The following is a 27470-nucleotide window of genomic DNA, read 5'->3' on the forward strand; positions in this document are numbered from 1 at the left end:
TGAAAAATATTTATACATTAATACTCAGGTACTCAATAGTCAATAGTGTAACGATTTATAGAAAAGTTTTGATCCGCGAATCTCGGCTGCTGCTCGTATATATAAATACACCTTAAAACGCTTTAGCTGCATTTCCGTTTTCCACACCACCACCAACGCGCTTTAACTTTTTTATTACTCCTCTCCCAAAGTTCCTCCCTTTTCGACTCCAAAGGTATGTTTCTTTTCATCAATCACTCTACTTTTGTTCTTTAGATCTCAAAGTTGGATGCTTTTCGAAGTTTGCTCATCTGGGTTTTGCTCCAAATCTCAAACTCATCCATCGGGTTTATTGAGAAGCAAACTCAGATCTTTAGTAAATATGATTATTGATTCACTTTTCCAATTAAAGTTGGTCTCTTTACGCTCCAGTTATTGGAGTGATGAAAACGTTTAAAAAATGTGATTTTGACAACAGATGACTGAGGAAACGAAGGAGAACCAGCGACCTGCTCCTCGTCTTAACGAGAGGATCCTCTCTTCCTTGTCTAGACGCTCCGTAGCTGCTCATCCCTGGCACGATCTTGAGATTGGTAAAACAAACATGAGATTCAATTTCTAATGCAATTTTTGTTTTGTATTTTTGGAACTAAATCTTGATAAAATCTTCGTAGGCCCTGGAGCTCCACAGATTTTCAACGTGGTAAGTTTTTTTTGTTTTAATTAGCTAGATACTTGAATAATCACTTTTATTAGATTGCTTGAATCATTCCTGAACATTAGGTGGTTGAGATCACAAAGGGAAGCAAGGTCAAATATGAACTTGACAAAAAGACTGGACTCATCAAGGTGGATCGTATTCTCTACTCATCAGTTGTTTACCCTCACAACTATGGTTTCGTCCCTCGCACACTTTGTGAAGACAATGACCCTATTGATGTTTTAGTCATCATGCAGGTATCTCTCACTCTTTTCTTTTCCTTTTTATTACCATATAATGTTTTTACATCTCTCACTCAGTTTAACAAAATTTTGTGTAGGAACCGGTGCTTCCAGGTTGTTTCCTGCGTGCCCGAGCTATTGGATTAATGCCTATGATTGATCAGGTAATTAAATTAAAGTTTCTTGTTTATTTTCCTTCCTCTCAAAACCAATGAGGTTTGCTTTAAAATGATACTTGTTTTTCTTTCGTTTAGGGTGAGAAAGATGACAAGATCATTGCAGTTTGTGTTGATGACCCTGAGTACAAGCATTACACTGACATCAAAGAACTTCCTCCTCACCGTCTCTCTGAGATCCGTCGTTTCTTTGAAGACTGTATCCTTTTTTTTTTCTTCCTTCTTGTTCGTCTCTCTGTCTATTAAGTTCTCAAGAAGTCTTAGGTTTTCCATTTAACATATATATCTCTCTCTCAATAGACAAGAAGAATGAGAACAAGGAAGTTGCAGTTAATGATTTCCTGCCGTCTGAGAAAGCTATTGAAGCTATCCAGTACTCAATGTAAGTGTCTATATATGTTTCTCCACTTAAGAACCAAACTTTCTTACAGCCTTTTCAAGTTCTAAAGCAAGTACACGGGTTTTGGTTATTCAATGACAGGGACCTTTATGCTGAGTACATTCTCCATACCCTGCGACGTTGACGCTTCTTCTCCTCGGAACATTTCTGCATCGTCTTTGTTTCTGTTTCTTTCAATGATATAATAAGAAGCAAAATTGATACTTTCTCTGCATTTTCTTGTTGACTTTGGATTTTTATCATTTTCTCCTTGTGTAACTCAATAATTTTGTTTTAAATCTTCTTTGGGGCATTTTAACGTTTGGTTCATATAAATTCTACATAGAAATACAAATACCTTCAATGAAACATTTTTTTCCTTGGACATTAAATTAAAATCACACAAGTAATAAAATTTTAAGTGAAACAAAGATATGACCCATATAGTTTAAAGGGCACTACACATCCCATTTGTTTAAGCTTTTAACACAACATAATAAAGATTAAGTTTAAACTTTAGACAACACATCATCATACAACAAGTGACCAAATCCACCAATGGTTCTGTTTAACTAAAGAAATCAAGAATAAGTTTTATTGAGAAGCTCAAGAAGAAGAGAAGCAGCAGAATCTTTAGCCTTCTTAACACTAGGCATGGGCTCTCCAATACATTCATCAGTCCATCCTCTATCGCTTGTATTCACTCTTACCCCAAATGTAAACCTCTTTGCATGCGCCGGTCCTCCTTCCTTCACACATCTACAATACATTCACCACAAACCTCATAAGAAACACTTAAAGCAAAAACCCCAAACCATTGCAATTTACACAACAGTTTGTTATACCTGTAAGACGGCATTGGCCAATTCTTCCTCAAGCAAATATCATTCAACGTCTGTCTCGTAAACGTCTGATTCCCATTCTTCTTGTTCCCATTCTCACTCTCATCTCCTGCATTCCCGTTTGCCGCCTTCTCTTTTGACTCAGCTATCTCTTTCTCTTTCAAAGCTGCCAGTGCGTTCCTCGCCGCTAGCTTCTGAGCCATTTTCTTCTGAGGATTCTGCGCCACTCCCACTTGAACACCGTCGATGAAAACTTCCACAGTCGCCGTGTTACCACTCCGGCTCGCTTTGTACTCTAACCCTTCTGCCTGCTGCTGGCAACGCTCTTGCAGCTCTCGTACCGGATGCATCGGAAGTGTCTCTGGCGTCACCATTGGTTGTAGCAAAGGTTGAAAAACCTAAAGAATTTTTTTTTTTTTTTAAAGTCAATAAAATAAATAAACGAATTTAAACTGAAATCAATAACTAACCTTCCAAGCAGCACTTGTGTCTCTTCCACTATCAAGAAAAATAGCACCTGCAATGGATTCAACTATATCTCCAAGAACCTTTGGAGCTTTACAGTCTCCTAAACCAAACGAGTTAAACCCCGGTTTAGAAGACTCGGTTAGAACTTCCTTCACAAACTCTCGAATCTGAAAAACAGAAAGAAAAAAAAAATTAAAAAGGTTTTTGTAATTGTTTGAAAACAAATGGTTTTGTTTTATTTTTCTGTTACCTGTTTCTCTAGGGCGCTAGAGCCGTGACGAAGGTACAAGTGGAGCTTATGTTTAACCGCAACACGAGCAAAGTTCTCGTTGTTAACCGCAGCAGCTCGAAGATCAGTTAACCTTCCAGGAGGAAGGCTCGTGTACGTGAAAAACAAGTGTCTTGTAATAAGATGATCCAACACCGCGTCACCAACAAACTCTAACCTCTGGTAACACGAAACACCCGAAGACGGTCTCGAAGCATGTGTTATCGCTTCCACAAGAAGACCTTTCTCCGCGAACTCGTACTTTAAAGCTCTCTCTAAACCAACAAAGTCTATGCTCTTGAGCACGCTCTCCGGAACGCTAACCGGTTTAACCGCCCCTTCGGTCTCTTCCGGATCATCCTCCACGTGGATCCCAATCCATTTCATCAAATGGTTCGCCGCAGCTTTACCTCCTTCCACGTAGTAAACACCGATCAAAGCTTCGACGACATCAGCCAAGGTCTTGCTAGATAGGACTCGGTAAGAGCTCAAGTCACCCTCTAGCTCACCGTCCTCCATCTCCCCGTCTTCAAACACGTCCTCGGAGGAGGCTTGTTTCTGCTCTTCGTCGAAGAAGGAAGATCCTCCTCCTCCGTCTTTCGTGTCCTCGTCGTAAACGGGAGGCACGCCGGGAGCAGACCACCTAGAAGGTGCGAAACGATCCGCTTGGATGTATGACTGGAGTCCTTTGAGAAGAGCGTACTGGTAAAGAACCATGTTGCTGACCATCTGCTGTCTCATCCTTGTGAGCTGACCCTCGTGCTTCTGCGGGTACTTGAGAAACAGAAAACGACTAACGATCCATTTCAGATACGCGTCTCCTAAGAGTTCGGCTCTCTCGTAGCAGAACGTCTCCTGACACGAGGCTGCAGTCAAGGCTTCCAGAATCTACACATATATATAAACAAATGATTAGTAACAACAAGATTGTAACTAATCACAATAATAAACAAAACAATACCTTTGAAGTTGGAATAGGATAACTAATCAAGTTTTTAAGTTGAACAGCGAGCAATATGCTCTCAACTCTTCTCATTATAGAGGGCAACCTCTGAGCACCTCGGACTAGTGAACCCGAAAGCGGATGCACCACGCATAGTTCAGGTGGTAGAAACACGTAATATGTCTTATCAAGTATCGTCTCAGATTCACCTTTAATTGCAATTTTTAAGTGTGTTAATCTATCGATTAAAAACCAATAAATTTTCAAGAGAAAATAAATTTCTTAGTACCTGACTGTTCAAACCGAGGAGAAAGAAGGTTCTTGCAATACGAGACACCTCGTCCTTTGATCAAAGGTTGTTGCTTACAGTTTAAATCAACTCCATACCTAATAGATACAAAAGGATAAGACTTGATAGCCCCAGTTACTACCTCAGGTTGTGCAAGAAGAAGAAGAAAAGCATGTCTTATATTACAAATGATATACACAGACATGCTTTGCTTCTTAGTCTTGCACAACACAGGAGGTGAACTGAGGCCATGTAAGTCCTCATAAATAACAGAAAAGTATTAGTAGACTGCTTCTCTATAAATAAACCTTTAGAAATAAAAAAAAAAAATTGAAAACATACTTTTGCTTGTAGTAGTCACCATAAGTGTTGTATTCCAAAGGACCTAGATACCCCTCCTTCCTTGGGAATGATGTGTCTGCACTCATATCGTAGCATATAGAGTCCACATAAAACCGCTTCCCTGAATGTGCGGCTGTCACTATTTTCCCTATTAGATTATCTGCAACCATGCACCCATCTGCCATCATCAGTTTCCCTTGTGATACATCCCTTTCCACTGCCTCTCTCACAGGTAACAATCCAGAAGCTCTCACGACATCAAAAGATGCAACGGCTCCTCTAATACCATAAGTCGGGTGAGATTTCTGCTGCCCCAATCCAATGTTGTTACGGAGTTTACCAAACCCATATTCCCTCCTGTCCCCACCAAGAGTTCTCTCGTTAGTCCCGAGGTACACGTCCGGACGAGCTCTCTGAAGCGGGTTGTCCCACACAGTGGTCTCAGTTATCTTTTCAATTAGTTCCCAGTTGATCCCTTTCGTGCTGTCAGTCACGGGGACAAACAAGTAGGCCTTTGCGGGATCCCATGGTGTTGTGGAGGGTTCGACGTCAACATCTAAGACTATACTCATCAACCTCACATGAAACTTTTTAATAGATGATAGCTGCACAAGAAGATAATATAATAAGATAAAAGAGTCTTTCAAATGTAAAGGGTTATTCTTAAATCAAACCTGGCTTTCTGTAATATCCAGTGATCCCTTGAAAACAAGAGATGCTTTGGTGATCATGGCTCGAGCAACATAAAGATCCATAGACATCGATAATACCTGCCAAAAGTAAAACAAAACAGTCATTACAAAAGGGTACAACTACAACTACAAAACCTGAAAGAGAGGATTAAGAACCTCTGCATCCAGCTCATTGCCAAAAAGAACCGCGAAATCTGAAACTTCGGTTAAGAATGGATCTTTTGAAGACCCAGAATCTTCACATCTAACACTATACATGTATAAATGGAATAGCTTTGAGCTCTCACATACTTCCTTTCCTGATAATATCCAATCTCCCTGTACACCGCAGAAAAACTAATCAAGCTTTGACACCACATATAACAATTTATTCACAAGGTTTAGTGCAAACTATACCTTAAGTACATCTGCTACACCTTCTGGATAGAACTCTCTGTGTCTAGCAGTTCCAGGAACAGGCTCACCTTCTTCATCCTGGTCAGCCTTCTCAGCGTCTTGACCACTTCCCTTGTCCGGTAACAGCATATCCGTAAACGCACCCATCTCATGCAGTTTCTTGCAACCAGCTAGACATACAGCCTACATATCAAACAAACATTACTTTAAAAAAACATGGAACAGCGAGAGATAATAAACGAATAAGTTTTTTTTTAAAAAGAAATTATTAAGTCCACCTGTTGTGCAAGGCGCATTGAACTACAAAGAGGACCCTCGAGTATTTCAAATGGTGCGTTGCAAGGGAGCTGAAGCCTGCACGAATACTCGGTGTGTCCCCCAGGCTTTTCATGTTTCTCCATGCTGAACTCAGGACGAAGAATCGCATACCTAAGACCACAAGAGGATAAAACAATCCATCATCTCATAGAACAAGAGGAAAGGTCATTCGGACAGAACATTGTTGTCGGTAAACTGACCTGTCACCGGGAAGCTGAGAGCAGTAGAAATGTATGAGACCAACCGCGGAGTTAAGGCTGACCATGGCACCAGTTGTCTCCACCTTATAAACTGTACCAGGGACAGCGTCAATGGAGATTAGCCTCGATGTATCTTTGAGGTGACTAAGATCAGTCCTTTCTATTGCTTCTTTTCGCAGCGTCTCCTCGCTGTTCCTAGCATTCCTTAAAAATGCTGCGTGAGATACATTTTCCCTGCAACCAACACATGGAGACCATTAAAAAAAACAATTGCAGATTTTTAAAGCTTTTTTTTAATGGATTAAAAGACATGTGTACCTCTCAACCATGAGTATGTAGTCTGAACCAGGCTTTCTTGCTCTACCACGAGACTGAATGTATGCTAGTACCGTCTTTGCAAGGTCGAAACGCATAACAACGTTACATTGCCTAATATCAAGACCTTCCTCAGCAACGCTTGTGGCCACTAACAGTGTCACCTATCACAAGCGAAAGACATGTCAAAGGAGTTTAAATAAACTTTTTTAATTTTTACCAAAAAGATCTAAAGAGGAAACAAAGACAATTATTCATACTTGGCCATCTCGGAATTTAGAAATTGTATCCTGCATTTGAGATGACTTCATTTCCTGGCTGTTATTGTGACCAATCATGCTGGCGCACCGTATGAAACCAAGAGAAGGCAGCTCCGCTAAAACCTGAAGAAGAAAAATCAAAGCTCAAAGATATTGACAGTAGAAAATGTAATCAAGTTGTTTATTCACTTTCATCCTAACCTTTGGAAGAACCAAAGCAGCAACGACTCTCTCCACAAAAACAATAGCACGAAAATCAGATGTGTGCTGATACTTGAGGAGTAGTTTGATCAGCGACTGAACTTTCGGAGTAACTTTCCCATCAGCCACTGCGGCTCCTATTACCTCATCAACGTGCTCCCCTCCAGAGACCACTATAACCATTACCATTGTCAATACTCTCTCGGATCAGATAAAAAAAGCTAAGTAAGAACGAGGTTAAAACTAACCATGATCATCAGGGAGCTCTCCTTCCTCAATCTCATCATTTACATCACCATTTACTGGCTTACTACATTCCGTGGCCGCCTTTTCAGCAGCAGCTCCTTCCACAAGCTCACATTGCAATAGCGACACCACCTCGCTGAGATACGATTCTTGAAACTTCACATCCACTTGGAAATTCACCCTCTCATCACTTTGCAATGCAGTCAAGAACGATTGTGCCACCTTAAATAAAAAAAAAAAAAATCATCTCAAATAAAATAACAAAACTATTTTTTCTCCTCTCTTTTTTTTTATTTTACCTTGTAAGCACACCATTGACCCAACTCAGCAAGAGTATAATTAATAGCTCTAAGCTTATGAATCAAATTAGCAGCTCCATCGCTCTCCGTTCTCTCGGAGACGCCGTAAACCTGTTTCAGCTCCTCCTTAGCTCCAGCATCCCTAGCCCCCATAAACTGCCACTTGCTTTTCCTCGAACTCGCCTTCGCCGCCTCTTCAACAGCTGCGATCATTTGCTTTATCTTCTCATGAAAAGACCACATTGTAGCAGCTTTGTCATACTCCACCACAATCTCTGAAGGCATCGGCACATGTTTCTCTAGTTCCTTCCGATCTTTTATCGTGCAAACCGTAGAATCCAACTTGGTCTCGAGATTTCGTATTTTTATCGCACAATCTACTTGGCTTGAAACACCTATATGCAAAAAAGAAGATAAAATATTCAGTCTTTTATCGCTAAGATTCGATCCACTGGCAAAATCTATAGAAGAAGAAACTATAAGTACCTTTTAGATTAACAGGTGAAGCAGTCATGCCAAAGATGGCAGGTCTTTTATCTTTAGACGTTGTGTGGTAGAACTCTGACATCACTAGTGAGTAAGGATGCTTCTTGACAGCGTGGTGACACTCGTCGAGGATCAGTAGATTAATCGATTCCATTCTGATAATACTGTGCCTCAGTATATTCAAAAGAATCTGCGCCGTCATTACAAGAACCTGCTTAGACTCGAACTCACGCTGCCACCTTCTCGCATCCCAAAAATCTTGTCCCATCTCACCACAGTAATGTCCAACTTGAAAACAAGTCTGATTACGAATCACTTCCGCTTGCTGATAAACCAAAGGCACTTTGGGAACCAAGAACACAGAGAGCATTTTTCTGTTTTGACTCATTAAATCCTTATGAACACTTTTGATCAAGAGAATGGCTATAAGTGTCTTCCCAGCACCGGTCTCAAGAAAAGCGATTGTGTTCTTAGCTTTAGCTTGTTCAAGCACATCCAACTGATACCGCCTCGCTTGCTCTTCCACAACTTTCTCTTTGCGTTGCTCTTCAGGCTTACCCTTCTTCTCCTCCTCCTCTCCCTTCTCATCACCCTTTCTACGGCTCTCTTTCTTAACATCTCTTTCGTGATCAGCTTCCCAAGTACCAGACCGATAAACAAGCTGGTTCGAACCAACCTTATCCCTCTCCCAATAGCCTCTACCGTCTCTTCTGTAATAATTGTAACCATCTCTTCTCTTGTTATGACCACCACCAGTATCCTCGTAGCTCCGAGTCCGTTTCCTAGACTCAACCCCTCTACTCCTCTCGCTCTGGTAACTACAAACTCTAGCTCTCTTCCTGTTCTTGTCTCCTTCCTCTTTATCGTCTCTCTTAACGCCGCTCCTTTGCAAACCATTCTCCTTGGTAACATCTCCAGGATTCAACTGAGGAGCCTCGTTGTTTGGCAAGCCTCCACCGTTCTTGATACTGTCTAGAATGTGATCGATCCCACCGAAGAAGTCGTTGTTGACGATGGACTCAGCGACGGCGACGGAGGAAGGATCGAAATCGGAGACGAGGTCGTCGATGAGATCGCAAGAGATGTCCTCGCAAGCATCTAGCCAGTAAGAAGGCTTGTTGACATCCTTATTACTACGCTCATCCTCCATTACCATACCTCTCTATAATAATCCAATCAAAAATCAAAAATCAAAATAACTTTCTCACTCAATTAAAAATTAAACCTTTTTGAGATAAATCTCAGAAGGAACTGAAGAAGGGAAGATCTTTAAGGGTGAGAGAAGAGACAGGATTAGGGTTAGATAGACCGTACGAAACGAAACACGCCAATCTTCCAGGTTAGAAGGGTCACGAGGAAGAGCAAGCAAGCAAAACCCTAGAGATTTTATAAAAATAAAATAAACGAGAAAATTAAAACCCTTCAAAAGAAACTTAGCAAAGAGTGTGATTCTGAGATTCCACGGTCTATCGAACCCTACTCTGTTTCTGTTTCTGTTTCACTCTTCTTCCTCTTCACACTTATCTCTCTCTCTCTCTTCTGTTCTGTTTTCCACTTGCTGTCTTGTCTCTGTTTCATAATTTTCCTCACTTGTTTAATAAAAAAATATATTATATTTACTGCAAAACCGACCGTGTTAATTCGACGCGTTATTAGTAACTTTTATGACAAATTGTAAAGTTTTTTTTTTAAGCTATCTAAATAAATTGCAGCCAGATATTTGCCCCCCAACAAAAAAATAATTGATAATAAATGTGTGTTGGCTCTCTTTTTTTTCCAATCGGATTTTTCCGACCGATTAGATTAGATTCCGTACGGGACCGTCAAAATAATTCTAACCTTTTTCCTTCTCTTTACTGGTTTCGGGAAAGTTAATATTCCAATAAGATATATTGACTAGTGGGAAGGAAAGTGCTAGTGATTGGTCGGCTCTGATGCTTTCCTTTGTTCGTTCTGTCATTCTGTGGACCGGCTCGTGCGTCTTCTTATTTCTTTCCCTTTGTAAATAATTGGCTTTGAACGATCTTACTTTAAAACATCCACATTCATAATAATAACATTTACTAGCAGAGGGAAGCGATGAGATGAAACCGGTAAAACTCCGCCCTTGGTTGGGCTCTTCCGGCGACGCACTTTCCTTTCAGTGGTCGGCCGGCTTTTGGCTCCGATGCTGCACCTATTCGTTGAAGGTGAACAGTCGACTTATGGCTCTGCGTCACACTGTTCCTTCGTGTTGACGGCGGCATCTCTCCCGGAGTTATTTCCGAGAGCGTTGGTGTGGTTTTAGCATGGTTGGTGGGTCCGATGGTTTATGGTTCAAATCTGAAGCCGTAGAAGATTCTGTCTTGTGTTCGGTGGTTCGGCTCCTGGAAGAGATCTCGATTTAAATCGATTGAAGCTCTTTAAAGAACGAATACAAGGGTATGTGTTGAAGACGATGGATTTCCCCTACCTTCCAACATAGTCGTTGGAGGTTTCTTTCGTCGTGGTGGTCCTAGGTGATTATGGTGGTTCCGATGAGATGTTTAGGCCGGTGGAGATGTCCGGCCGGTGAAGATGATGGAAAGTTGCATGTGTTTCCCGGTTAGTTTCCGGCGAAACGATTCGTGTCTCTTCGGAGGTGGAGAAGAGGAAGGTGATGGCGACACGTGTTTTCCTCGTTGTTGAGGTTCAAACACGTGTCTTTCGACGTGTCTGGTGAACCGGTCGTTGTTTTTGGGCTTTGGCCTTATCGGTTTTCTTTTGTTTTTTCGGTTGGACTTTGGACTTGATCTGTGGGCTTTTGTATGAGCCTGTATTTTGGACTTTATCCCTATAATAATAATACTCAGATGAAAAAAAAAAAAAATACGAGCAGTACCTTGCTTTTTCAATGTTTGTAACGCTACTTTCAAACTAGCATTTGTTGTTGTACTAAGAAAAAAACTACAGTATTGAATTAATGAGTAATGGCCACTGGCGTTAAAGTCAATATTAAAGTCATTGAAGTCCATCAATCTATTAATATGTGAATGGTACATTACATTAAAATACATCCCACCTTCTTTTATAATCGACAATTTTTCTAATGTATCAGTTTCAGTCACTCACACTGCGCCATGGATGGACTTTGAACTTATGATACGACATCGACCGTAATTTCGAGAATGGATTATTTCTTATAATTCTCCAGAACAAATAATCTAAAGATTGACCAAATGACATACTATACTGAGTATAATAATTTCCCTGCAGTAATTGAATCCGGACGTTATCTCGGTTTCTTGTATAATCTAACTGACCAAATTAAATACATCAAATCAAAACCGGAAGCATTCAGCATATGCGAATATGAAGATAGAAAGTAAACCAAAAAGTGGATCCGAACAAATCTAAGATATTATTTTGTTCTCTTTCCAGATGGTTGCAAAAAAAAAGTCTGCATGGAAAGCAAAACTCGGTCGAATAACAATATTCTTATTCTCTTATGCATGCTAAGACAATTACAGCTTCATCCACTGACTAGCTTACAATTCACGTCTAGTATTCTTATTCGGTTATAACTTCTTTGTTTGGTCAGTTTCAAAAAAAAAGAAAAAAAAAACTTCTTTGTTTGGTATTTGATTTCTTGTATGGAACATGAACCTAATGCATATTTTCGAATTTCAGGATTGTCTAGACGCACACGGGGGTACGACCCATTTGAATCTTCAGTATAGCCCAATATTATCGAATCAGCGGTACATTTGTGACCAACTAACATTGACAATGGGCCTTGACACCTAGAAAATATGAAAACCCAAATACGACATCTTCATCTTTCACTTCCGTATAATATTTTTTAATCATTGTTCACTTTACTTTCATACACTCTTCGTCACTTCACTCACTTGGCCGGTTATAATTTTTAATAATATAGAAGGATACTATTGTTATTCTACCAGCGTATACAGGTATTCTACATACAATACACATGACTATTACGGAAGATTCGAGGCAATATTTGAAAGTACATTGTAAAAAAATTGACATTCTAATCGAATAGATCAAATAGCGCCGTATTTAGTTGTGAACCCACAAAATTGACCTTTTTGGACGGTTCATCGAGAGAGAAGAGATCTCCAACGAAACAAGACTCTGAAGTGTTGTTGTAAGAAGATCCATCACAGGGTTCACGTTTCCAGCAGTGACCGACTTTGATGACCCTCGCCGTCATTTTAGCAGAACCCCACCCGCTTAACTGAAGATCCTAATCCAAAAGATCCGAGTTAGATTTTGCATATGCAGAAAAATTCTGAATACTTGGAAAGAAACAGCCAGGTGGTCGGTTTGGCCGCCGCCCATTTTCAAACCGGGCCCGGTCTAGTTAACATCAATACCAATCCCTTTCCAGTAAGAAGCTACGGCGCGTGCATGTTAAGCACCTTTCAGCCTTTTTCATTTAATACCAAATTCCAATTGAGTGACGACTTCCCCACGCACACAACTCTTTGTTTCTCATGCAAAAAGAAATAAAAATAATTATTTACAAATTATTAGGAGTAATTATTCAGGATTATGCAATTCTTTTTTTTTTTTTTTTGAAACTTAAGGATTATGCAATTCGGTTTCTAGGTGAAACTATTTTTTCCTCTGGTTAGTCAATCACTGTGAATCTACATAGCTTGTTTGGTTCGCTCGTCATTCTTCATCAATATTTTCTGCTGGTGTATTTCTGTCTGCATCTATGTACGACGTATTTTCTAAAAATAATATGTAAGTAATATTATATATCATTTAAATATAATTTTTATTCTTTCGGTTTCGAAATTATCGTTAGACTTACAAAAATGAGGCCTGGAGCTTGGCTCAATATGGGTCGGCTTAAACGCATGTCTCTATAAGATATGTTTTCAAACCAAAAGTTATATAATTCAAATAATTTTTTAGTAACAAAAATTTTGAAGAGAGAGAGACAAAGACAGAACAAAAGCCTGTGAAGCCTCCAACGGTATTCATTGTGGACCAACCTTAAGTGTGGGGCGACTCTATCTACATATCTACATTTCATTATATATGATTTTGTCCATATCTCAATTTAGCACTTTATATTTCTATTTTCTGGGCTCTTAAATAAACATTTTATTTGCGATGGAAAATGAATCAACCTTAAAAAGTTTTATTTCGAACTTATAAGATTTAGCATATAAAATTATATGTTTTTACCTTTTAATTGCTAACGAGACAAGGGGGGGCTTGGTAATTAGGGTTTTATATATTTGATGACAAAAAAAATTAGGGTTTATATATTTACCCCACCACTTTGTCTTGTTTCGTTTGATTATCTTTTTTTTTTTTGGAACTATTTTGATTATCTTGAAATGCGAATGCTTTGATATTTTACATTAGTGGACCGTACCGGTCCATTCATTCTTGATTTCTAGTGCCAGTTATCAGTATATATCGACTAGCCGCACATAACTTTTAGATAATGTTTATCGACAAATAACTCGTTGTATAATAATAACTCATGTTCTAAGAAAGTTGTGCACCAAATGATGTTTAAAAAACTATTATTCACAAGTAAATCATAAACCAGAGCTGATCATATAGTTCAATTTTGCTTAATTCAAAACTCTTAGATGCATATATATTTTTTATATATGTTTATAATGTAGAGGCCATATGAAACTGGCGTTCATCTATCGAAGGTACATGCAACCCATAGACTAAAAGAATAAATAAACTACAATATCTTTATTTCTCAATTTCCTAAAACATAATTTCTGACCTTTCTTTTTGAATGAAAAAAGGAAGAAAAGAAAAGCTATATAAATGAATCAAGATTCCTAGACTTTGGGGCACACATGACAGTTGCCATCATCAACATCACATAAATCTGCTCCATGCAAATGGACAATATCTTAAACATCCTCCTCCTCCCCCCTAATATCGATAATTCGTTTAAATCGAGCTAATTATCGTATAACAGAACACAAAAAGTAGATTACAATTTGCTTATCAAAAATTACTATAGTTTTATTTTTATTTTTATTTCTTACCATAAGTACCGTAGAATTTATCTTTATAAGAATTCTCAAGAATTTATACAGGATTCCTAACTCATTTAAACCCTCGTTCTAAACTATCAGAACCCTAGCTAAACCTACAGTTTAAGGAACTATTGAAAGTTTTAGATTTGACCATACATAATTTTGGAATACAATAAAATAAAATATGGTACTTTAATTTAAAAAATTACCCAACTTGATATCTACTAAAGTATACATCGTGTTGATTTTTTTTTACCTTTAGTATTGGTTATCAACTTACATTTATTAAATTAAAAATTCCTTTTTATTTCTTTCCTTAAATTAAATTAAAGATCATAAAATGATTTTAATAGTTGATCAACGATTGAGATGGTATTTATGACAATTAAGCCCCACTACATCACATACCTTGCTTTTTTTTGTCAGATCAGCTTTAAAAACGACCAAGTTCTTAGCATTTCAAAAATGGCTACAGGACAGTGCGTAGTTTAGAAAAGTTAAAATTCAATAAAAATCCCAAGGGGCCTAGTTCCTCATCCGAGTTGATTAAAACACACATACAAAAAATATATAAAGAAAATAGGTGTGAAAGAGATCGAGAAGAGTGGGGATGCAAAAATGTGAGGCTGTTTGGGACAAACTCTAGAGAGAGAGAGAGAGAGAGAGAGGGGTGGTCCTTACTCTATTCCATGTTTACTGCTGTGAAATTGTAACACTTCACCTTCTCGTTACCCTTATCATTTATGTTTGCTTCTCCTTTAAATCCAACCCTAGTTTAATCGCTTAACACAAATTCTATACAATACATCTCGTATTTATGTCATATCTAATTAGCTAGTGAGTAGAATTTGACTAAGTTTATGAGAAATTGTACCGGATACAACTAGGGTGTTAGTACGATATACTCTAATTAAGTGACTAATGACTTAGGATTTGAAGGTTTTGATCATCGGATACTGATAATTAAATTATCTTTTTACATTACAATTGGGTATGTGTTATTCTAAAATTTGGATATCCAAATAAGTAATATAAATAAAACTTTAGCATACATATATTTTTGAAAATGATTTGTAGCTTTTAGATTTGATTATATATATTTGTCTTCAATCTACTCCTTTAAGAATTAAACTATAGGTTTTGTTTTTGTATGTTCCTAATTTTACTTCACTACTTAATAACTAGTATGTCGGTATGCCGCATACTGCTAATCAACAATAACTATAATAAAAAACTTGTGCTAAATAATATAAAAGGTTTCAAAAATGCTTTATGTCCTTTTTACACGAAGGCGTATTAATTTTTATATATAGTAACTTCATTGCAATTTTAAATTGGTAATAAATTTTAAAGTTAAAATTGGTTTAGATTAAATAAAAAAAAAGTTTCTGCTAGATATATAAATAGAATTGGCTAATTAATTAAAACGATTTATATTCCTTAATATAATCTATAAAGGGTTTTGTCTCTTGTTTTCTTTAATAAAATAGTTGCAAATGAGAGATTATGGGTAGAGAGGTCCCTTTTAGCTGTTGCAGTTCGGTAAATAGCAAAAAGCTCAATAAATTGCATCTTCTTTTTAGCTCTGTATTTAAATTAAAGAGTGACGGATGCTTGCAGTCTAACTTTTCCGAGCCATAATTCATAGTTATGTATATGCCATTTATATTAACAGACTCATAATTTCTCGACGATCATCATGATCTATTCGCGTTCTAGATGGTATTAGTATAAAAACTGAATACGGAAAATATGAACATTTTACAATATCTAACACACTAGAACTGAATATGAACCAAATTAAAAAGGTAAAAACTAAATTAAAAATTAATGTAATTGCAGACTAAATATATTACAATTGAATATATTAAAAATATATATATATATTACAATTGAATATCAAAGCGAAAGTGGACTGAAAGTTATATTAAATCTGGAATTCGGTTTTATAGTGGTTGTTAACTTGTTTCTTTTTTATCTGAAAAAATGAACAAATGTCCAGATAAAACACCTAACTCAAGCACGAGCAGAGTTTGTAGCTTCACTCCTGATGGCTGAAGCCTTGGCTTTGAGAGAAGTCTTGATCACAGTGCGGCAGCACGGATCTTCTAACGTCTGGATTCGATCCGACAATCTTGGACTCATTAGAGCTATCAATTCAAATTCATTTTCTGTAGAGCTCTTTGAAGTTATGAGGAATATTAAATTTATATCCATGTTTTTTTATTTCATCATTTTTTCTCATGTTTTGAGATCATGTAATGGTCGAGCGGCCTCTTTAGCAAAATCTGCTCATCTTCTTGGCTCTCCTACTTTGTATTAAACATTTTAAGTTTATGAAATTTATCAGTTGCCTAAAAAAAAAGGCTAAAAATAAAATGAAGGTAAGTGATTAGTTTCTAAAATGTAGTATAATATCTTCAACAAAAGAACAATATAGTTACATTATAGGCTGAAAACAGATTATGATAATTTTTCTCAAAAAAAAAAGAGAGACAAATTATGATAATTGGCGATTCGTCAAATACAAGATCGGTCGTGTTTGAAACGCAAGTTTAAAGTATCACCTACTCATTATATACTTTTCTGCACGTGCTTATCGATTAATTCATATCTTTTGACTAATGTACTGATGACATGTATACCATATATCACAAATAAATAATAAACAATTACGCAGTTTAATGACTTGGATATTATCTGACCAGGTGTGACAGAATTGGATATTTTCTTGCTGTCTCAAAACATCAAACGCTCTTGTTATGGATGTTGATGGTTAAGACACATAAATAAAATAATAAAATATTTTGGTTGTTAATTAAGTATAGTTATTAACTAATCAAGGATTCAAGGTTAGTTATCGCGATCAAATTATGTATTTTACATCATTTGTAATTTTTTTGTTAGTTTCTCCAGATCAGTTATTTAATATTTTTTTAAATAACGTATATAATTTTCCCGGTGATGAGCCTAAAACAATCCTAGCTCGTAATATATCGACTTGCTCTGAATATATTTGGCATACACATACCAATTATATACTTATGTAATTCCTTATTTACAGTTTTGTTTTTTGTGATTGGTGTATATGTATAAAATTTTGGACCACAAAAACACATCAGCAACCAAACCAACCCCTCCCTTGTGATCTGTAAATAATTGCACAGTTAATATGCGAAATTAGTTATATGGTTTTCTTACATAGAGATTATCAAATCTTTTGTTTTTGGAACAAATCTCCATTACTTAATTCCTTCTCATAACAGTATTAAACCGATAATCCACGTGACTTGCTCTGACAAGATAATGCTAAACAAAGTTCGAAAAGAAACCTAGAGTTATTATAGTATTACTGCTATGTATTCATCATTGTTTTTTATTTAACTAAAGATTTAAATTCATCATTGTTTTTACTGGCATGATAAGTGAATTGATTTTATTACTGAGCGTAAAAACATTTACATTTGCACATAGCTCCTCTATATGATATATGTTTAAGAGATTTCAACTGATTGTTTTATGGACTAACAGTACACGGTTTTAATCAGATTATCAAACGGTTGATTTTGATACAAGTGTCTTCTACGATTTATCGATATCGCAGAATTTGATAAATTATGAGTGTTATGTTATAAATAATTTTGTTAGATAGGATACATGAACAACCAAAAAATTATGATCGCAGATGTTTTCTTATTTATAGCATTACATGTATTTTATGCTTTTTCCTAATATTGTGTGTGTTAAATTTCACAGAACATTTTTTTAATCACCAGTCGGGATGTTTTTAGAAAATGCTATAATTGTAATATCATATAGTTTTTATAAATGATTTATAACACCAGCCAATATTTGGTTTTTAAGTTTTTCCGGAGTAATGTATAAATTGTTGGATGAGGGTGAAATCCAGAAATTTTGAATAAGTCGGAAGATATAAGGTAAATAGATACGATCAGAGCGTTATAGTGTATGTAACTATGTATGTATGCATACACATGTTCAAGTAATCATGATATGCCAACAACTGGAATAGTAGGTGAGGATTATATTTAATTTAATGTGATCAAACGCATGTTTTGTACTTTTTTTCTCTACATGGAAAATGCGTATTTCTTTTCTGTATATATACTGGAATCATTTTGACTAGTGCTAACTTACAAAAATCTATAGAGAGATGTAAGCTTAAATTCCTTTAGCTAATGTTTTAACCAAAAAAACTTGTGAACAAAAAAAAAATAGCCACCAATGAAGAAGGTAAATACATATAGATATTCGTTTAAAAAAAAGATGTTGATGGAATTTCAAACAATAACACTTCGTACGTGTACAACTTACATCTACACACATATAAGCACATGTACATAGAGATTCGAAATTTCAATACAGAGAGCTAACTCGAAGCCTAATGAAAAGGACAAAAAGCTCACATGACCCGAACCATATCATTCATGGGCCCCTACGCATTACTCGGTACCAATCTCTCTCTTAAGTCTTGAAACTCTGTCAAGAATCTCAAGCCACCATTTTTTTCTCCATCCTCTAAAGAGATAGAGAGAGAGATCCTCTTGTTTGGCAAGAATCCATTTTGAGTTCCAAGTCCCGATTTGCTTTGATATTTTTCTCTTTCCTTGAATTCATTTGAGAGTCAACGCGAAGATAGTCATATATGTATACAGTTTGGTTTGAATTCTAGGGTTTTCATATTCCCCTAAATTTTGTGGTGAAAGAAGAAAGCAAAGAGAACAAAGAGAACCAAGAAGAGAAAGACAACTTCAATTTCAACCTCTCTCTCTCATATTATAAGGTGAGACCACACCAGAACTTTAATTATTTTTTTCTTCTTCCCTTCTTTTAATATATTCTTTGATTTTTTTTTTCATTATTTCATATATCCCTTTGATAACTGTGGTTGAATTTTCGTTTCGCTTGGTCTCTTAATATTATCCATCTAATGCATGTTGAAGATCTCGAGTTGCGTCATCATCATCATCATCAATGACTATGAACAACTACAGCTACAATTCATCAATTCAAGAACAGCAAGGGAAAGATTTAATCATCATCAAGATTCACTAAGAAACATCTCAAGAAAAGGAAGAAAGATTGAGTCCAAGAACAAGAACAAGAACAAGGAGGTATTATTCTTGATCAAGAATCAATAATTAAGATCCATCTCATAAATCTCAAGATAAGGAGCTTGGCAAGAACAACAACTAAAAAGGTTTAATATCTTGATTCAAGAAACCACCTAGCCAAAATCAAGATTTCTCCAAGGAAAATCATATAATACCTTATGGATCTATCCCTAGCTCCGACCAGCTCCGACCAAGAACAAGACAAAGACCAAGAGTTAGCCTCCAACATCGGAGCAAGCAGTAGCTCCGGCACCGCAAACAACACTAACTTCCCGATGATGATGATCCCGCCGCCGGAAAAAGAACACATGTTCGACAAAGTGGTAACACCCAGCGACGTCGGAAAACTCAACCGACTAGTAATCCCTAAACAACACGCGGAGAGGTATTTTCCACTAGACTCAACAAACAACCAAAACGGCACGCTGTTGAACTTCCAAGACAGAAACGGCAAGATGTGGAGATTTCGTTACTCGTACTGGAACTCAAGCCAGAGCTACGTGATGACCAAAGGATGGAGCCGTTTCGTAAAAGAGAAAAAGCTCGACGCTGGAGACATCGTGTCTTTCCAACGAGGTATCGGAGATGAGTCCCAAAGATCTAAACTCTACATCGACTGGAGGCACAGACCGGACATGAGCCTAGTTCAAGCACATCAGTTTGGTAATTACGGTTTCAATTTCAATTTTCCGACAACTTCTCAATATTCCAACAGATTTCATCCGTTGCCGGAATATAGTTCTGTCCCTATTCAACGGAGCTTGAACATCGGAAACCACCAACGTTCTTATTATAACAATCAGCGTCAAGAGTTTGTAGGGTATGGTTATGGGAATTTAGCTTACTACACGGGGTCACCGTTGGATCAGAGAAGCATTGTTGGACCAGAGCCGTTGGTTATAGAGTCAATCCCTGTAGTTCCCGGGAGATTACCTCCGGTGATGATGTTGCCACCGCCGCTTCCTCCGCCTCCTTCTACGGCGGGAAAGAGATTAAGGCTCTTTGGGGTGAATATGGAATGTGGTAACGACTATGATCAACATGATGAGTCTTTGTTGGTGCCACGTGGAGAAATGGGTGCTTCTTCTTCGTCAGCTCTCAGATTCAATTTATCGAATGATCATGATGATGGTGATGATGATCAATTTGCTAAGAAAGGGAAGTCTTCGTTTTCTCTAGATTTCAGTCCATGATGAGCTTCATCATCCTCTCTTGTCTTTCTTTATTCTACTACATTAGTTAATTTTCAAATTGGAGTTAGATTCCAGCTAGTAAGGGGAAGAAAGATCTCTTCGTTTTTATTATTATTATGAGTTTTTTTCTCTACATGTTTCTTGATGTTCATCACTAGGCTTTTGTCACCACGTTGAAACTCGCATATTTTAAACATTTGTATATAGAAACCTATTTATAAATATTGTTTACATAAAATAACATGTTGACATGTCTCAAACTTCGTTTAATCGTCTCCATATTCTTCGATAAAATTCTTTGTTTACCAGTCATCTTCACAAATTATACACTAATCTTACTACTTGGCAATTTGTGAAACTGCCTTCACTCTTTAGCTATGGCATTTCACCAATCAAACAGTGTTCATCATCTCTTTTTTTTTCTTAAAATTTAGTTCGAGTTTAAAAATGATGGGTGGGAAACAAACTTATAAATTTCATGAATTGTACTCTCTGTGCCTATCTCCCTATACTGACAAAGTGTTTCATGGTACATTCTAAGCTAATGGGCAGGTCCAAAAATGCCTCTCTTTATTTCTCTCTCTAATGGTCCTATTTTGTTTGTTTGGTTACTCTTGCAATTTTACTCGGTTAAAGAGATTTTTGCAGGTTATGGGCAGAGAAAATAAAGAGAAGCTAGCTATGGAAGGACTGACTGATCCATTTAGTAATTCAATTTATATTATATAAAAACAAAAGGTATGATATGTTTTCACATTGTTTGACTTTTTATGATCACAGATTCATTAATTTCTCCTTTTTCTAATTCGAGATTCTTGTTTTATTATTAACCGTTGGTCAATATATATCTTTGTTTGGTTTGGATTGTAAGTTGAAGTGATGTTTACCAAATCAGGTATCTCGTAGATCTCACAAACTCACAAGCTCTTTTAGAACGCTAGAACCCTAAATCATTTGTCAAGTAATTACTATATATGCCTTCGAATAAATAAATAAATATATATGTAGCCACCCTATACATACATAGTACTTACTCATGAATGTATAAATAGTTTTATGAAACTTTTGCATGTAGTCCTTAGAGAATACAGTTTCCATCCTAAGATTCTCAATTGATTATAGCAATATTCATTCGTTGGTACGTGTTTATAGTGTCATGTACGACTACTAATTTCTTGACTACAGAACTTTGTACATGCATAATTATAGATTTATAGTAAAAATATGATCATATACAACCAGGGGCGAAGGCAGGTTGGTAGATCTGGGGGCACGTGCACCCACACTAATTTTACTATTTGTAATTTTCTATACAAAATCATTAAACTTTGGTGAATGAAATGGAAAAGGTCAAGGTATGCACCCATAATTATTCAAGTTCGATGCCTCTTTTTATCTTAGTTATAGTATTTAGCAATAGTGTACTCATTTAAAAATTATTCTAGCTTCGCCCCTGTATACAACATGCTAATTAACTACCAGTTCCTAGATCATGCTTCGTGCCTTTTATACGTACATATATTGTGGGCATGTTTACTATAATTATGCGAATACGTACATGTAGGTACAAATACGTCCGGAAATTTGAGCGAATGCGTCCGGAATACGTGTCTGTATCATTTGTGAGCGAATGATCCTAGATATGATACATGTTTAAACATAACTTTCTATAAGTACCATATACACTGAGGATCAGAAATGGGATTAAGTGTGTGTGTGTATAAGTACTCTGGGACAGTGAACATCAAACGGTACGTAAGATAGACATATATGGCGACTATAATATATATATGGATTAATTTATGTGTATAGCTAGCTTCACATATCTTCAATAAATAGGGGAACAAAGTTACAAAGGTGTACACATATAAAGTATAAACACATTTACAAGCAAATGATGGAATGGAATATATAAATACGTATTCCAAATAGTCTATGTATTGAATAGATAGATATGTCTCAAAAGGTTTGTGCATAGTTGTCAAAAGTATAATATTTATATTCAAAAGATTTCATATAAAAGAAGATGCAGTGAAATAAAACTATTAAAGAGGATTATTAGAGAAAAGCATGAATGGAATTAAAAAATTATGAAAATGACTAAAGCACAAAATATTGTAATATATCGCTAGCTAGGTAACTAGTTGTGTAAGGATAAAGAGAATAAATGACATGCTACAATTATTGTTGAGTTAAATAAACAATTCATTCTCGTTAGATTCCTAACCTAAAAGAGACAGGAAATATGTAGGCCGGTTAGGGTTTTTTATAGGCATGATTGATGATGATAAGGAAACTTCGTACTGGGGTTAATGGATTCTTCCCTTTCTTATATAAAAGAAAAGTTGCATCAGAGTAGAATCAAAAACCATACCTCTTGCTGCAACAATTGCTACGCAAACCACTGAACTATGTTGATTATTCGTTAAACATTCACATGTATTAGTATATATACATATATTTATAGTTTAAAACGTATAAAACTAGTTCCCGCGTATACTCCGCTTAATCCCCGATTTTTCGGTAACTCGCTTGGCCCAGGATTGCTGCCCGACTAGCGTAGTTCCGAACATGAATAAAACTTAATAATTTCATATTTAGATGTACCATTCCATTTTTAATGGATACTTGTGTTTTGAAGGGTGACTATTTGATTTAAGCCTCATTTTAAAGCTTGTATTGTGCAGCCATGTTGATTAAACAAAGAAGAAGAGATTGTTTATTCTTTGACATTCTGTTGTGGTGTAGAAAAATCGAAGATCCCTCTAGTTTTTCCTATTTAATCCAATTATATAAACATTTTTTTTTTGTTTTGATGACCGTGGGGTTCTCAGGCGGTAAGCCCAAACTAATCCCCACGAGGTCTTCCATCTGGGCACGCACGGTTATAGGCGGAAAGGTGGCTAAGGCGACTCGAACCCAGGGCGGGCACTCCAGCCGGAGTTCCAATAGCACTAGGCCACGAGCTCTTGGTTAATTATATAAACTTCATCATTGTTGAAATGCAATATAAAGGTTATTTTATAAACTTGTGCACCGCAAATCATGAATTATATCTGAAAAACAAATACTACGATATAGCAAGTAATGAAAACCAGTAGACTTTTCATCAGGTCTGACCAATTGCAATAATTCGGATTTAAGAATATATCGTTAAATAAGTTTAGTAAGATGTGTAAACTATAAAGTCTATGTGTTGCTACTAAAGTAATAACAGTATCTTTTTATTCGTTTCAGTTTATGGATCTACGCATTTTAAAATGTTAGGTCACAGGACACAGAGTTTTTATTAATAGATAATAATGTTGATTCTGTAGACGTATGTAATGATATTTTAGCCTGGGCTCCGAAACTCTTGTTTATACTTAAAAAGTAGGCCCATATATAGGCCCATTAAGGTTTGAAACAAGTCCCCCAGATCCTGATCCGGACTCTGGATCCGAACCCGGTCTCGGATTCGAATTGCTTCGCTTCGTCTCGAAAGAAAGAAAGAGAGAGAGAGAGAGGGAGAGCAATGGCGAGTGAATACAGATGCGTGGGATGTGGGTTAAGGGTTAAGTCATTGTTCATTCAATACTCTCCGGGCAACATTCGTCTAATGAAATGCGTAAGCTTTTACGAATCCTCTTTTAACTTTAAAATTAGGGTTTTTTTTTAATTGTTCTTTCTTTCTCTAAAGTTTCCATCTTTGTTTCGAAACTTACACAAATGTTTTCTTTTTAGGGAAACTGCAAGGAAGTCGCAGACGAATACATCGAGTGTGAACGCATGGTGGGTAACGGGTAAAGTTTCCATATTTGGAGTTTCTATTCATTTTGGGGAATCTAAAAATTTGATTAATTTGGCAGATTATTTTCATCGATTTAGTTCTCCACAGACCTAAAGTATATAGGCACGTCCTCTACAATGAAATTAATCAAGAAACTGTTAATATTCAGGTAAATTGTTTTGATATCCAGCTCTTGATTTCATTCATACATTGTTAAAAGAATACAAAAAGATTTTATCAGGCTATTTTTGTTGCAGCATCTGTTGTGGAAGTTGGTCTTTGCTTATCTTCTTCTAGACTCTTGTATCCTTTTGTGTCTTGCTCTTTTACTATCAGACCATATGTTGTTAGTTAGTGGTGTTTATACATCAACCTTATTTGAAAAGCCTTAAACTACTCATCAAAGATAGAAGCTTGCTACTGAAAAGAACTCATGAGCATTCGAGCTTGGTTCTGATAACTATGAAGGTTGTTGGATCTTCTTCTTTTTTTTTAATATCCTTTTGTAGACGTATTAGAATTATTGTTCTCTTTTTCCTCTTATGGTTATTGAGAAAGTATAGGACAATGTTTTTTTTTGTTGCATGTAACAGGTTCTAGTCGACGTCCTGTCTACAAATCTTGCATTTCTCTTCTCTTTTGCCATTGCTGCTAAGGTTTTGCTACATGAAGTTTCCAGGTGATTCCTTCATTCTTCAGTCTTATTATGAGCCGCCCTTCACCAAACATTTATACTTTTTCGGGATAGTATCTAAAACATTCCATGGAGCATTGATTTCTGTATTATTTTGTCGACATTTGGCAGAAAAAGAGAGATTCCTTTGGGGATATTAATCTCAAGTTACTTCAAGATCTTTCTGCTAGCGATGCTGGTATGTTGTAGCTTTTACCTCCCCTCACTTAAGCTCTAAAATCGGAGTACCAAACCTCTTGTGCTTTTTCATAATCATGCTCTCTCTGTGTTCATGCCTCTTTGCTTAAAATGTCAGAACCTTGTTTATTACAGGTATGGGAGTTTCCAGTGTCAGTGATTTTCATTATAGATATACTTGTCTTAACATCCAACTCCATGGCTCTTAAAGGTCAGATTTTCAATTTTGATTGATTGATCAAGACCAGTTATTTTGTTGTTTTGGAACCTCAAACACTTTGTTTCGTGTTCAAAACCAGTGATGACTGAATCATCCACGAGCAGATGCATAGTTGTATGCTTAATCGCGCACACAGTTAGATTCTTGGCGGGTCAGATCTTTGAGCCAACAACATTCTTCACACAATTTGGATCCATTGTTCATCTGTCTTCTTTGTTCAGAATCTTATGATCCCACCATCATCTTCCATTGTAATCTTTTGTTTTAGAATAAAAGATGACATTGCAGTTTGCAATATATCACTCGACATGTATTGAATATCTATGTACCCAATTATATGTTGGCCCATGTGAAAGTTAAATCGGGCCTTTAGCAAGGATATTTACTGCATATTAAAACTTTCAGGCCTACCCAAATTTACTCTCAGCGCATTACTCTCTCTTGGTCCTTTCTGCCAATAGCCAATGAGTAATGACTTAAAATCGATCTTGAGGACGAACCGGAAAGTCTACCGGAGTTGACCGCATCCGGCCGGAGGCCATTGAATTTCGATTTTTCAAACTATATAGTTAACCTCCCCCTACAACCGATCCGGAAGACCAACAACAATTCTAAACTATTTTTAAGTTCAAAATACCTTAAATCCAAACCTATATAATATTGTAAAGAAAAAGAAGTCCGGACATTATGAACTGTTATAAAGAAAATAAATTATTTTCAGAATATAAATTTGTAAGATAACCCAACATTTTGTTAATTGTAGAGATGTCAATTTGGTTTACTTGAAACCCAATTTAAAACTAAATCAAATATATATATATATATATATATAATATATATAACCCTTAAAATTGAGAAAAGAAAGAGTTATATGGTCTAACTGTATTGTATTGAACCCGACAGGGATTTAAGTTTGCAATGATATTTGTGTTACAAAAAAAGAGAGATATGGTTGCAAAAAATAAAGTTAAATGAAGAAAAAAAACAATTGTCTTTTGAATCTTTGTTGTAAGAAAATAACGGCATATTTGTTCTCTATGGATTGTTGTGCTTTCCAGGTCATTTTGATTTTTGTCGGGTTTAATTGGGGTACAAAAAGAACTCTTTTTTAGTATAACTAAATTAGACTAGTTGGATGTGTTCTCATCGAATTCTCATCGGATGTGTTCTCACTGATTTTTTCAGGTTAGCAATAAAGAAATTAAATACAAATTAAGAGAGAATCAGACTTTTTTATTTGAAAACACTTCGCATAAGTTTAAAAGTTTTGTTTGACATGCGTCATTATATCATTAATTTAACTTTTTCAATTAAAAACTTAATTGCAATATTAATTTATATGAGTATTTTATGCATAAGAAAATCTAGTATCAGCTTTTAGCAATGGTGATGCTGTCATCTATGGACAGAGAGACACTTGTTAGAACTCTGTTTCTTCAAAGTATTTAGGATTAGTTACCCAGCCCTACTCTTGATAAGTGCCCACCAACCGACGAGAATGAGTTACCTTTTGTTCACTTCCTTTTTGGACAAGGAAGCGTGACCATACCACTAAGCGTTCATAGATTTAACTAAAACAGACCTTCAAACTGATTTTAACTTCAAATTTAACATTGTTGTATGCAAAAAAAAAATTTTAACGAGCAATTATTGTATTAGTTAAGTACCCCATACAACTCAAACGATGAGAAAAGTCAGTGCTTTCTATTTGTTGGTGGGAAACATGTTAATTTATTATGAAGTTATAACTTAACATTTGGATCACTAGAAGAGTCATCATCATCCTTCTCTGATATTATTTTGAAATAATTTTTGTAATTTTTTGTTTAAAGTTATAACTTTGCATCTGGTTAATAGACAAAATGTTTGAAAAATACAATAAAGTATAGACTATACAATAAAGAGAAAGATTCCCAATCAAAAGTAGTTGATTCCCACTCAGGCAGAAGAAAAACCATGCAGGGGGTGGACTCTCGAGTGGGGGCTTTTGGATGAAAGTCTAGGCACATCTAACCGCGAATACCGAACAGTGTTATGGCGCGTTTTTTTTTCGTCTATTTTATTTACTAGTATATAAGTGTTAAATTTATTCGTTTGAAGCCTTGCATATAAATTATAAAGTATAAACTGTATATTAGTTACTCTATTAGTTAATCGAAAAATAGAGAAGTGGATACTAATCCTATAAGTGATATGGAGGGCACTCAGATGCATGGACGTCCCCACACTG

The 27470-nt window shown here is 36.2% G+C and overlaps 4 protein-coding genes across 7 annotated transcripts; 3 read left to right on the plus strand and 1 right to left on the minus strand.

The window, feature by feature from the left end:
- The first annotated feature begins 156 nt into the window (after positions 1 to 156).
- Positions 157 to 1789, plus strand: LOC106400686 (soluble inorganic pyrophosphatase 1). 2 transcript variants are annotated; one of them, XM_048757647.1, is made up of 8 exons: positions 157 to 214; positions 456 to 572; positions 654 to 682; positions 763 to 936; positions 1020 to 1085; positions 1176 to 1296; positions 1398 to 1479; positions 1579 to 1789. In XM_048757647.1, exons 2-8 carry the CDS (start codon positions 458 to 460, stop codon positions 1619 to 1621), a joined length of 630 nt encoding a protein of 209 aa, XP_048613604.1. In that variant the 5' UTR covers positions 157 to 214; positions 456 to 457; the 3' UTR covers positions 1622 to 1789. The 2 variants fall into 2 exon arrangements, with proteins under 2 accessions (XP_048613604.1, XP_048613603.1); XM_048757646.1 differs by lacking the exon at positions 157 to 214 and adding an exon at positions 254 to 355 and having other exon boundaries at positions 458 to 572.
- Positions 1790 to 1868: 79 nt separating this feature from the next.
- LOC106400685 (endoribonuclease Dicer homolog 1) lies at positions 1869 to 9610 on the minus strand. The gene is made up of 19 exons (XM_048757645.1): positions 9356 to 9610; positions 8042 to 9203; positions 7556 to 7950; positions 7259 to 7478; positions 7011 to 7183; positions 6810 to 6932; positions 6553 to 6713; positions 6235 to 6468; positions 5995 to 6145; positions 5717 to 5899; positions 5477 to 5638; positions 5303 to 5398; positions 4629 to 5233; positions 4287 to 4384; positions 4016 to 4206; positions 3037 to 3942; positions 2789 to 2953; positions 2322 to 2716; positions 1869 to 2235 (listed from the first exon to the last, which is right to left on the minus strand). Exons 2-19 carry the CDS (start codon positions 9195 to 9197, stop codon positions 2058 to 2060), a joined length of 5592 nt encoding a protein of 1863 aa, XP_048613602.1. The 5' UTR covers positions 9198 to 9203; positions 9356 to 9610; the 3' UTR covers positions 1869 to 2057.
- An 8737-nt stretch (positions 9611 to 18347) lies between these two features.
- Positions 18348 to 24828, plus strand: LOC106401064 (B3 domain-containing transcription factor NGA3). Of its 2 annotated transcripts, XM_048757648.1 has the most exons (8): positions 18348 to 18856; positions 19017 to 21118; positions 23215 to 23987; positions 24104 to 24162; positions 24229 to 24318; positions 24407 to 24452; positions 24556 to 24617; positions 24743 to 24828. In XM_048757648.1, exon 2 carries the CDS (start codon positions 19346 to 19348, stop codon positions 20378 to 20380), a length of 1035 nt encoding a protein of 344 aa, XP_048613605.1. In that variant the 5' UTR covers positions 18348 to 18856; positions 19017 to 19345; the 3' UTR covers positions 20381 to 21118; positions 23215 to 23987; positions 24104 to 24162; positions 24229 to 24318; positions 24407 to 24452; positions 24556 to 24617; positions 24743 to 24828. The 2 variants fall into 2 exon arrangements, with proteins under 2 accessions (XP_048613605.1, XP_048613606.1); XM_048757649.1 differs by lacking the exons at positions 24407 to 24452; positions 24556 to 24617 and having other exon boundaries at positions 19017 to 23987.
- LOC106401066 (protein ARV 1) lies at positions 23751 to 25621 on the plus strand. 2 transcript variants are annotated; one of them, XM_013841496.3, is made up of 9 exons: positions 23751 to 23987; positions 24104 to 24151; positions 24229 to 24318; positions 24407 to 24452; positions 24556 to 24617; positions 24743 to 24828; positions 24955 to 25021; positions 25156 to 25231; positions 25320 to 25621. In XM_013841496.3, exons 1-9 carry the CDS (start codon positions 23895 to 23897, stop codon positions 25469 to 25471), a joined length of 720 nt encoding a protein of 239 aa, XP_013696950.1. In that variant the 5' UTR covers positions 23751 to 23894; the 3' UTR covers positions 25472 to 25621. The 2 variants fall into 2 exon arrangements, with proteins under 2 accessions (XP_013696950.1, XP_013696952.1); XM_013841498.2 differs by lacking the exons at positions 24407 to 24452; positions 24556 to 24617.
- Positions 25622 to 27470: the final 1849 nt, after the last annotated feature.

The sequence above is a fragment of the Brassica napus genome, chromosome C5 (assembly GCF_020379485.1).
Source record: "Brassica napus cultivar Da-Ae chromosome C5, Da-Ae, whole genome shotgun sequence".
In the NCBI taxonomy this organism is placed as follows: Eukaryota; Viridiplantae; Streptophyta; class Magnoliopsida; order Brassicales; family Brassicaceae; genus Brassica; species Brassica napus.